The sequence below is a fragment of the Ooceraea biroi genome, chromosome 12 (assembly GCF_003672135.1).
Source record: "Ooceraea biroi isolate clonal line C1 chromosome 12, Obir_v5.4, whole genome shotgun sequence".
Lineage (NCBI taxonomy): Eukaryota > Metazoa > Arthropoda > Insecta > Hymenoptera > Formicidae > Ooceraea > Ooceraea biroi.
Genome location: NC_039517.1, coordinates 11452481 through 11464757, shown reverse-complemented (window position 1 = coordinate 11464757; position 12277 = coordinate 11452481). Strand labels below are relative to the sequence as shown.

The window sequence follows — 12277 nt, the reverse complement described above, 5'->3', positions numbered from 1 at the left end:
AAACATATTAAATAAATGTTATAATTCGGGAAGAATAGTACCCTTTTTTCGGTTAGTTTTCGTGAAGGTGGAATTATCATTTGTCTTAATGCTTTTGATAATTTTTTTCAGCGATATAAATAATGCAACGTTAATTCACATTTTGCAAGATCCGTATCCAATAATCTTAGATTTTTACAATGCAGAGCATTAACCCTAACGGGCGGATAATCCATCATTTGAATATGAATCATTATGTATTCAGAATTATTATTTTAAACATATTAATACGGGAGATATAAGTTGTGTCGCTTGTATTTACAATAATCCAGATATCGGATTTTCAGATTACGAATTTATTTTTCAACACGGATTAATATTAAACCAACGCAATTCGTTAGATTTTCTAACTGCTTGCTCGGATTGTGGAAAGATATTAACGTTTCATAAATACATTCGCGGAAACGGATGTATTGAATGTACTAATATATTAAATGACTTTTTTTCAGATATAACTGATGTTACCTTAACTCAAATTTTGGATAATGAAAATCCAACTTTAATAACAATAGAGTTCCGTAGAAATGCTAATTTTCCTTAATTGATTAAACTTTGTAAAGGGAAAAATAGCATTAGACATAAATACATGTCATCATTAATATAAGAAATAATTTTAAGGCTATATAATGAATAATCATGCGCAGTCTAGTAAGACTTTAGACCCGCTAGTTTTAAATCAGCAAAATGCATAGTTAATATTAAGGTTGTACATCGATTAACACGACATTTATATTGTATGTCCTGTTTTAGTAAGGAAAGCAATACTAGTAATTTTGAAATTATTATTACGCATTACATTGCCAGCGGGACCGTAGATTTAGGAACCTGCGTAAGTTGCAACGAGCAACTTTTTCAGAAACGACCCATGAGTTATTGTATACATTGCAAGAGTATTTATAGAGAACTTTTGGGACATGACAACTTAAATAGGATTGATATGTCAAACACAGATTTTTTGTATAACACATACACGAAAAACTTTGAATATATAAAACCTAAGTCGGAATAATAAAATAATTATAATGGCGGAAGTTAATTTGGTTAAATGTGTACGAGTTTATCGAGTTCTGAATGAACAAGATCGGAAATATTATTGCGTATTTTGTTGGCACAATCAAATATTTTTACCCAGCATTAATATTGAAACTTCGGTTGGCCCTATGGAAGGAATATTCCAGACACTACATTATTTTACAAATTGTTTTAATACAATGATTTTCCGATGTGCCATGTGTAACAATAAATTATCCGATATTGTTATGATAGATCAATGTGAAAGATGTTACTTAAAATTTAGGAATTTAAGAACACGAGGCCAATTACAAGATTCAGATTTGTTAACTACTTGTTTCATTTATAATTTGGAAAATAATGAGCTAACACACTCATGCGTGTCAGGTTGAAAGCATATGGTAACACCAAACGAATTATTGGCAATATTTATTAAGCTGAATATTGTAACATTGTCCATAGAACAATGAAGCCGTTATCAGGAATTATGTTATTCGTATTAATCCCCACAACCTACGGACTCATTGGATTCGATTGTGGAGGTCAGCATTTAAATGTAACCACAGTATCATTGCTAGGTGTCAGAGACTGTGAACTTAAGCACCAATCGTTAAATACATCTGACACACACATTCAGTTACTACAACTCGCGGAATATAATTACGTGGAAGTGATACAGTGCAAAGTTGAAATATCGCGAGTGATACATACTGTGGAATGCATTCGCATATATCAGCTGTAGCCAATGCACGACTAGAGTACCTACAGGAAGTTTCCAGAGTCAAGTGCTACCACGCTTTTCAGGAAGGGACCTTCTCCATAGGACTGGGAGGATCGTCACCAAACTGAAGCCTAATACTACCACCGTTCACAGCATCCTGCTTGCCGGAACGATAAACCATGATGGAACCTGCAAGGGTACACAATTCTCCGACCCTTACGGGACTTGGCACAACGTCGTAGTAGATGGAACTGTACGGATATCATTAAAGTCATCCTATGTTCCTGTGCACCTAAATTCTGGAAAAGTAATGCTAAGATCAGGAACTGTCTGCACACTGAGCGACGGTTTTTGCATCGATTTTGACGATGGATATTCATATTGGAAACCGATGCCCACATCGTCTTGTAATTTCCACCAGTACAACGTACTGTATGAAGGAACGGCAGTTAAAATGAATGGAATAATGGATACCATTCATCAGACTATTTATACTCTTGTCAGTCAGGATACAACTTTTGCCTTGACAGCAGTAGGAAGTCAAGCCGTGTGTGGATACACCCTACTCACCACGGAGCATCCTAAACTATTTATCTTGGAGGCAGAAAAGGGAACACCTTCGCGGAGCGAAGAGACATCCCTGTGGAGAACCTTGATATTTTCACCTACGTCAACTCTAAATTCGTGTACGTAGAAAAACATATACGACATCAGATGACATCGTTGTATCGTGACGTTATTCAACAACGTTGCGAGTGGAAAAGGAAGTGTTAAAAAACACACTGTCCTTCGCTACTCTTCAGCCAGACGAATTCGCTTATCGGCTCATGAAAGGACCAGGTTACATGGCCGTCACTGCAGGGGAAGCCGTTCATGTCATCAAGTGTATACCAGTGGACGTCATCGTACGCCGCACTAAGGAATGTTATATTGAGCTACCGGTTACAGTACGCAACACTTCCCTCTTTATCACACCAAAATCACACGTGTTGACCAAGATGGGAACCATACGAGAGTGTAGCTACGAATTGCCAACCCTTTATCGAATTGAGGATACATGGATTGAACTTATTCCGGAGCCACGTGTTCGCAGAACATCGTTGCAGCAGTTACAACCTATGACAAGTATGTCATGGAATTATTTAACGCCGGGACCACTAGCTTCCAGCGGAATATATTCCCAGGCGGATCTTGATAAAATCAGGGATCATATAATGTTCCCTGCTGAAAAGCCAGCGTTACTTAACAGCATGGCTCGTGGAATCACCGGACACGTCATGCCTGACGATACCATGTCCATTTACAACTTATTGGATGAAGCATCATTAAACAAAATTGCTGAGTCAACTGCTAAACGGATCTGGGGCGGATTCATCACATTTGGATCAGCCACAGCTGGAGTTTTTGGAGTATTATTAGTAGTACGACTAATCAAGCTAGCCATCGACACGATGATACATGGTTATGCTCTACATTCAGCCTACGGATGCAGTCTGTACGTGCTAGGAGCTATCTGGAGCTCCTTGACTCATCTGCTACTCTATTTGGCCAGAGGTACAGCCAAACGCAGCCACACAGATGGACGAGCAGATCCCGAGGAACAACGATCATCGGAACCTGTGGAACCAGTATTATCGCAGTCTTTGTCGCAGAACAACCCTAGCAATCAGCCAACTTCGCCGCAGGTGACTGACAGTGAAACCATTGTATACACAGACTTACAAAAACGTTTGCGTGAATATTAGAACCATTTCCTCGATTGCATCGGAAATGTTCTTAAATAAGGGGGGGGATGTGACGTCCTGACGTCCACCTCACACCCATTTTTAATTTTTTTATTTGCAATATTAATTATTAATGTATAACCGCTGATAGTTATTTTTGAGCGCCATTGATACTTATCATTTTGCTTCACTACTTATTATTAACCACAGGCTTACGTACAGTAATCTGTTATTGACCTAACCAAGAATATTATTTACTTGGCAACCTAACCGACACATATATTATGTTAAAAGCTTTAGCTTGATACTAGTTTTAATATAAAAATATATGAAGTAATAATATTAACATATATAAAGGGAAAAGAAAATATTAAAAGCACAAAAACAATATATATGTATAACTTAGTTATTATGCTTTATGATAGATTTATTTAATTAATATAGTCACGTATATATATATATTATCTAAAACGGAAAAACACAAAAACATACATAAAATCAGTAAAATATATAAAAACAGTTTTATATACTCTAGCAGTTAAATAAAATAATTTTGAAACATTTATCATTAATAATTTGATAGATTTATAATATAATATTACGAGATTGGTAATATTTAAGATCGTTTGAATTGTAATACCATGGAGGTTTTTGTAGGTGTAACAAAACCATTGAGCTACTTAATATTGTTTATTATATAAAAAGTATTAATGTTAGTTGTAATAATTGAAAGAATTGGTTTGGAAATATATCTTATTATATGGTTATATGGCCATTGATAAGTATTACAAATTTGGATTAATACATTTGGGTTCTTGACAGGATAAAATATTTAATTATTTTTAATAACAAAGAAACAAATTGATTTGAAATGGATTTTATTATACTATAGTAAAGTCCTTTGCAAGTAGGTAATTTTCGTTAAAACCAATAGGGTCGGTTATTATATAAAAACAGGAAATATCAATTAGTTATTTAAGACAAGAGTAAAAATAATGCCGGCGGAATTGAGTTTTATTAAGTGACGGTGTAGCTTTGATAGTTATTATAATTTACGGAGACATTTGGTGTTGATTGTTGTACAAGGTCATAAGTTGTTATTAATAACAATTAAAGGAGTAAATTTTGGAATTAATTTTATTATACAATGAAATAGTTTTGTGAGTGTAGTAAATTGTATTACCACATTTGAAGTGATTTATCGTATAGAAAAATAAAGATTATTTTTATAACATAAAAGGAGAAACATTTTATAAGTAAAAGAATGTAGAATATTTGTCTACAATCTTAGTCAAAAAGAAGTACATATTTAAAGTTACGAAATTGCAATAAAATTTTACCAATTTTTTTGGGTCTAAAATTTGAACCGTAAGGAAATAATTTGTTATAATTATATTGAAGCATCTAGGTCATAAGAGGAAACTAATAGGGACCTCAAATTTTGAAAATAATCATTTTTACGGAAGTGACCAACAACTTTTGGGAATCATCGTTTTTAGCTAGGCTGATGGTACACCTTTGATGAAATTTTCCTTATCGCACCACGGGATCATTGAGAAACTGCAAAAATTGCAAAGTCACTATTTGTTAAACAAATCAGCGTTATTTCTCAATGTTTATGGCGTAGACAGTTTTAATGAAATATTAATAGTTTAGAAGTTACAAAGTTAAAAACAATTAAAGTCAAAATCAATTAGTGAACAATTTAATATAAAAGGAAATAAGTTGTTTAACCCAAAAATATTAAGAAAAGAATAAATCGTTAATTAATTATGAATAAAAGTATATTACACATGGTATTACATTTATAGTAAGGATTATTGAATTTATTTAAAGGAATATTTTATGTTATTGAGCATTAATTTAAGTATATAATTATTACGCATTTAATCCGTTAATAATTAAGTATATTAACCATATCATATACGAACACACTTATATATGTGCATATAACCCATAAAACATTTATTGGTTATTTAAGATTTTATGAATAAATTAAGACTAATAATTTATTGGAATAATAATTGTATACGGTTTAATTATAATATTAAACCCGGTACACCAATAGTTGCTTTATTACTAATTTTATAATAACCAAAGAATAGACGTGCAAGTACATACACGTGTATATCTATATATATAGGCATCCCTATAACTATAAGACAATTATTGGTTGAGTGAGATTTTATAAGGTTATTAGAATGGTATCATGAAAAAATAATTTTAGATGATTTAATTACATTATTAAAGGCTCATGATACCAATAATTGATTTTACAATAATTTATAATGATTATTATTTAACTGAGTGCGTTATATTATTAAGTAGGCGTATGCAAGGTCTTATAATAATTCATGCATAAGACTACGAGCATATAAAATGCATATGTCAAGCGTTATAATTTTTAGAATTAAATTTGTGAGCATTACAGAATTATTTGAATATTAATTTGAATAAGACAGTGAACACAGCGTTAAGTAACAAAGAAATAAAGATTTAAATTCACGAAGGAATATTATTTCATGATGACTAATTGTAAAAGACGGTGACTTGTCGGCACCTGATTGAAATAATAATCCAAGACCGCTGTCTTAATCAAAGGTTGAATAGATATCTCGAGTAAGATATATCGGCAGGAAGTTGCAGCTGCCATTTGATTCGGAGAAACTCCGGTTGATTAAAAAGTATAACAGATGAGCGATAATTTTGTACTGAGAATTTTATGTTGAACTTACGCGTCAAAATACGTTTATCTTTTGTAAGCGTTGAGCTCACCGTTGAGCTCATCGTCCCCACTAGACGCACCGTGAGACTAATCCCACCACTTAAGTTTTCGATCCCACCATAAGAAGCTTCAAAAACGAAGAACCAATGAGTTAAGTGGGCAGAACCTCCCTACTATTTTAGTTTTTGCTTTAACCGTAGCATCCCCACTTATTGTAATCCCTTCTCGAGCTACAGGGACCCCGTCCCCACGCATCATAATTTTTGAGTATATAACATGGTGCAGCAGCCAGAGAAACTCACTTGACTTTGACACTTTTTAGACTTACCTTTTACACTTTTACACTTTTACACTTTGTAGACTTGACTTGACTTTGACTTTTTATTGACACTCTTTTTAGACACACTTTTATTAACACTCTTTAACTTTTGAGGACTATTACGATTACTACCATTATTATTACTATTATTATTAGAGTCGCTATCTAGCGTAAATTCGCTAACTAAGCGTAAAATATAACGTAGAGCCAGTGAAGTTTGAGTTATTACCGAAGTCTGATTGACTTATTCTTTTGCTGCTACATCATCAAGTGCTTCCTGACCTGAGGGTTAGATCTGTGCGAACGCTTGTGAGTAGATTTGTTTAATTATTTTATACTCGCTGCTCTTATGGAACGTTATACTTGTACTCCATATACATACTACACATTTTGACAGATTTATAAAGTTTCAATACATTATTACACTTACAGTCACTTAATATTTCTGATTTAGAATTATTTGAGAACCAATTACTGGCCTGAGGGTTCAGATTTATATGACATTTGCGAATAAAATTATTTCAAGTAACACCTATATTCATATTGTAACCAACTTCTATATTACACTTGATTTTAGTAATAAACTTTTGATTAATTTGATTGTTCATTGAATATACCCTTCAATTATTATTGTATTAATCATTGAGAATAATGTTAGTGGTACAACAGTTGCAAATAATCATATTTCAACTTTAACTTTTAGTCAGAATCACTCGCCAGCGTAAATTCGCAGCGAAGCGTCATCCTATATTGAATATGTAGTGCATGAATGCATTAATTCTTTCAATTTAATTGTGCGAGGCATACCCATTTATTTCAATTATATTAAAAGCGTTAATTCGCTTTTTCCCTTTGAATACCATTAACAGCAACTTCATTCGCTGTGATTTATCCTTTGAAAACATTCGAGGGCGAACATTCGCTTCCATACCTGTCATATACCATGGCGTGTATAGCCGCCATTTTCTCATGCCTTAGCCCGGTATAAGAGCATATATGCCTCATTACACAATTAAGTCACATTTAATATTAAAGTGAATTAATATCAAATCATACCATTATTTGAAGGATAATTCGATTATAAACATTAATTTAACAATTAATTACATTTATGTACTCGAATCAAGTGAGCATGGTAAAAGTCCGACTTACGCTAGTGACAATTACGCTATTGACAATAGTACGGCCTACGCTAGTGACAATATTAAGAGATTGCTGACTTACCATAAAGCAGTGCATGGTGAATTAATAACTTTAATTATGGTTACAGTATATCACTAATAAGATTTAAGTTTAATAAATTACATAATTTTCGTTTACTGTATTGTTAAGCACGAACATAGATTCATTCGTCTGACCAATTCCTTATGCATACTACGTCTGACCAATTCATTATATATTCTACCTGATACATTCAATTTAGTCACAGGAGGTATATTGTATTTAATTAACAAATGAAGCATTACGAAATTATGAATAACAGTTAATAACGAATTAGAATCAATATTAATTTGTTTTAAATCACTATTTTATTCTTCAACTCCATCACCGTGAATGAGCATAGAAGTGCTCGACTCCTTACCTTGTGCTACATTCCACTTATTAGAAAGGAAGGCATAGTAACCTGCCTACTTTTCTTTTGAAATATTTTATTTTATTCAATCCCTTGCATATGAGCATTATTATTGCTCATCCTTTCCGTTTTTCCATTTGATTAATAATTAGTAAGAGCGAAGTGACGCTCTTATTTCCATATTATACTACTTCTGTACACTACACAGCGACATTACGCTATGATTTCCTTTTCAATATTTTCCTATTTTTATACCGTAATTTTGTTGAAGAATTAAAAGAGATAATAATTTAAATTCATTTTTCATTTATTAAATAATAGAGAGATACCAAGGTACAATCAAAATTGACTTACAATATTTTTCTTTTGACAATCACGATTTCATCACCGTAAGAGGTAATCGCAAGCTCTCTCCATTCCTGGGTAAAGTCGGTGTATGCAGATTGACCCATAATCAAAAGAGAGCACCTGAAATCAAATCACCTGAGGGATAGTTTTGGGACAGGTACCTGACCGTCTACATTCTCACTTCCTCGGACGTGACAGTAGAGAAAATAAAGTATTAGTAAATTAGATGAATAGTAATGTAATCGTACCTGTTTCTGTATCTTTAGTATTTTACATATCTTCAGTCTCATAAGATAAGAAATTCTTATTCCTCACGATGTACTACATGTAATCCGATTACTGCTGAGACAAAGATCAGTAATCCATTAGTCTAGGGGATTTTTTGACATGCGGCGATTGAGTACCACTGCTCGGTCGGATTAGAGATCCGACTGCGCGTCGTAAACACCTTATAATAATTTCTTTACTGTTTGATGATGATCGGACTGGTCAGCTTGTGCAGTCCGAACAGAGATCGCCCAGCGCTAAGCGCGAGATTCGTCCACTCGAGATTCCTGGTAATCTCGAACGGGAGTGGAGGGGATAAGAAAAAAAACGGAATCAAGTTTCTTCAGTTTCATCACTCGTTAGTCTTTATTTTGATGTCGAAACTGGGTCACGGCCGAGACCAGAAGCGCGGATAATATTTATGATCTCACGCCGGTACCGAATCGCGCTCGCGTATTGAAATTCTTGCATGTCGCGATGCGTTTGTGATGCGGAAATCTTGATGGAAATCTTGACTCGAACGGCGAGGTGTTCTTCTCTAATAAATTCTCTAATAAACAAAAAGAAATTTAAAAAAACTTCAAAATTCACAGCAAATTCGAGAATTCAACGGTGATTTTAGAGTATTGAGAGCCCGAAATGTGCTATTACGGGCGACGGAGGATCGTTCGATCGCGGAAACGGCTCAACGATGACGTCTACGGTTGACCGATACTATTGAGTACGACTGAACAAAACGTCTTCTCTTGAGGCGAATCGTGTAACGACTGACTCTAGACTCTGTGCTTATTGTCGAAAATAGTTGCAAAATATCTGCTCTTTATCTCCGAAACAGGCCGAACAAAGACTTTTGAACGATTTTCGAGCGGCGGGATTTCCATACATGGAATTGATGAGCCGTTTCGAACGGTTCCCGTCGAAAATTAAGGAAAATATTTGTCAGCGTCGTTGGAAAAAAGATGTTATTCGTGGAACTTTCGATACTGCTTATCGCAGGAAAAGTAAGTGTATAAAATCCGATTATGAATAAAGAATATTTGATAAAATGAATCAACTCGACTGCTTCTCAAACACTTACAATCTAAAGTACATACAAATTCACCAAAACGCATAAAATATATGTCACAAATATAGTTAAAGTTATTGTATACTTACTTAATTCTAATGTCACGCACACACACATACACACAAGCGCGCACGAGAAAGAGAGAGACACACATACACGCACGTACGCACCCACAAAAGAGAAAGAAAGAGAATAATGCAATTAACATACGGCTCTGTGATTGGTTTCAAACATCTTATGATTGTACTTAAAACAGTCTTAAATAAAACTATGAATATTGGCCAAAGAGTAATAATAAAATAATAGATTTTCTGGTTTGCATAAATACTCATTTTTATAGTTGACGCAATTTGTTGATATCATTAGTTTTGTAGAGTTCTTTGTTGAACGCGTTCTTCGAGTGCGTATACTTGGCGCTTTTTCGTACTTTGTTTTAAAGAGGTAATTTTGTTGTAATAAAATTAACTAGTGCATTTGGCGTTTTCTTTGTATTTTGTTTTTTAAAAAGGTAAGTTTTATTTGGTAATATAAACATAAATACACTCAGCACATAAATAATAACAACATTGTATTTAGTACTCACACAAAAAGCATTATTAAATCATTATTATATATAATAATTCTAATAAGATTATCATATTTAACATCAACATTTATCCAATTTATATATATATATATATATATATATATATCATACGTATTCCGCTGTATTCCAAAGAATAGTTCTTCGTTCTCGTTATTCTATAAGATTTTCGTTGACCATAATACGTATCGCAGTAAAATAAGAACAGGATGTATATAAAAACTGTAATGTAAAAAATATTGTTGTGTATATATATTATAATACCTACAGTTTTATATAAATAAGTAATACCGTGTGTATACATATAAAATTATGAATATTCCTCACTTTTATTTTAATTAGATATACATAAATACAGAATGTGTTATTTTAATGGAAACAACTATATGTATACCTCCTAAACTAAACATTACAGAAAAAATGTTTCCACTAAGAATTTTAAAGATTTAAGGGCGAAAGAAGAATGCTAATATTTATTTTTATTGCATGAGTATGCAAGGACCGAGTGGTCCTTCTATAGGTTCTGGTATGAATAATTCTTCAAACTCTTTTCCTATAGCACCATCTCTTGATGGATAGTTGCGTTTTATGAAGTTTGACATTGTAAAAGATAGGGGGAAATGGTCCAAGACGAACGTAATATCACGAGATATCATGCTTCATTCTGGGCTTTTTAACCGAATTGCCGTACACGTTACACTTCTTCTCGTTCGCCTTCCATACTTCTTCTCGATCTTTGCTTTTCGCGCTCTACCCTCGCGCCTCACAGCGGCAATACATGATACTAATCGTCTCGTCTTTACCACTAACATTCCACTAACAACATTTTAGTCATGACCATCAAAAATTTAAAAGTATTACCATATATGCATTATTAGTTTTGATGTTAAATGTGACAATATTAAGAGACACGGTAGTGTCTCGCGCCAAGTTTACGCGCAGCGAGACCGACCGTGTATCTTTACGCGAAGCGACGATTTCAGAGACAATACTTACAATTAGTTTATCGGATCTTAATAACCGCTGAATGGATCAAGTTCAGAGTAGGCTCAATGGATAGCTTGGGGTCGAATTATGCAACAAAAGTGTTTTTATTTTTCTTCTACGTGCCCTACGAGCGGAGATATTGCGACGCAAAGTGTAAATTTGGCAAATTTTCGATTAAGAAACGTCATCATCATCAACGTCGGTTGTACAGTTCGATCTTTTCAACTTTTTATACGAATAAATATTTTAATACATATAAATATATTTATTAATACAAATAAGTGTTTTTTCAAAATACTTGGCGTTGCTAAACCGAATCAATATGTTAATTGCCTGATTCTCTTTCTTTCTCTCTTGTGAATGCGTGCATGTGTGTGTGTTGTTGTGTGTATGTGTGTGACATTAGAATTAAACATAGAATAAGTTTAACTGCATTTTTTACATATATGTATTTCAGCGAGGTGTTATGTAATTTAGAGTCTAAGGAAATTATTGTAATCTTTAGATTATTTAAATACTAACAACAATTTATGATTCGACGTTTAGCAGCGCCAAGTATTTTGAAAAAACGTGTTTATTCTCAACCAAACTGGCCATTTTCTAAAATTAAAATAATGGAAATGTATACGGTTTATTTAAACTATCTTTTTAAATACAACAACGAAGAACAAAATTAAGAAAAAGAAACTTACTGCCTGGAAACGATTACATCAACTCATAAAAGAAGAATCTTAAAAGCACGTAGCTACTGACATCCAACACATACTGTCACCGACTAAGACATCTTGTCTGATCTTCGAGCAAAATATCAATAGTCTATCCTCACATTGTCACGTCCCGATAAAAATCGAACTTTCTCTTTTCTGTCAACGGTCCGAACGACGCGCACAAGACGCACCTCGGAACCGCCATTT

General features: G+C 33.5%; 2 protein-coding genes across 4 annotated transcripts in view; one reads left to right on the top strand and one right to left on the bottom strand.

The window, feature by feature from the left end:
- The first annotated feature begins 2532 nt into the window (after positions 1 to 2532).
- LOC113563057 lies at positions 2533 to 3628 on the top strand. The gene has a single exon (XM_026974093.1). It carries the CDS (start codon positions 2599 to 2601, stop codon positions 3514 to 3516), a length of 918 nt encoding a protein of 305 aa, XP_026829894.1. The 5' UTR covers positions 2533 to 2598; the 3' UTR covers positions 3517 to 3628.
- A 6716-nt stretch (positions 3629 to 10344) lies between these two features.
- LOC105283053 overlaps positions 10345 to 12277 on the bottom strand; it is a 396978-nt gene continuing 395045 nt past the window's right edge. For all 3 annotated transcript variants that reach the window (XM_026974447.1, XM_026974448.1, XM_026974446.1), the window contains one exon: positions 10345 to 10598. In XM_026974447.1, the coding sequence (XP_026830248.1) occupies positions 10530 to 10598 (69 nt within the window). In that variant the 3' untranslated portion in view covers positions 10345 to 10529. The remainder of the gene's footprint in view (positions 10599 to 12277) is intronic.

What these genes read in the sequence shown, in the direction of transcription:
- LOC113563057 (XM_026974093.1), top strand. Translation starts at nt 2,599, where the DNA reads ATGAAAGGACCAGGTTACATGGCCGTCACTGCAGGGGAAGCCGTTCAT.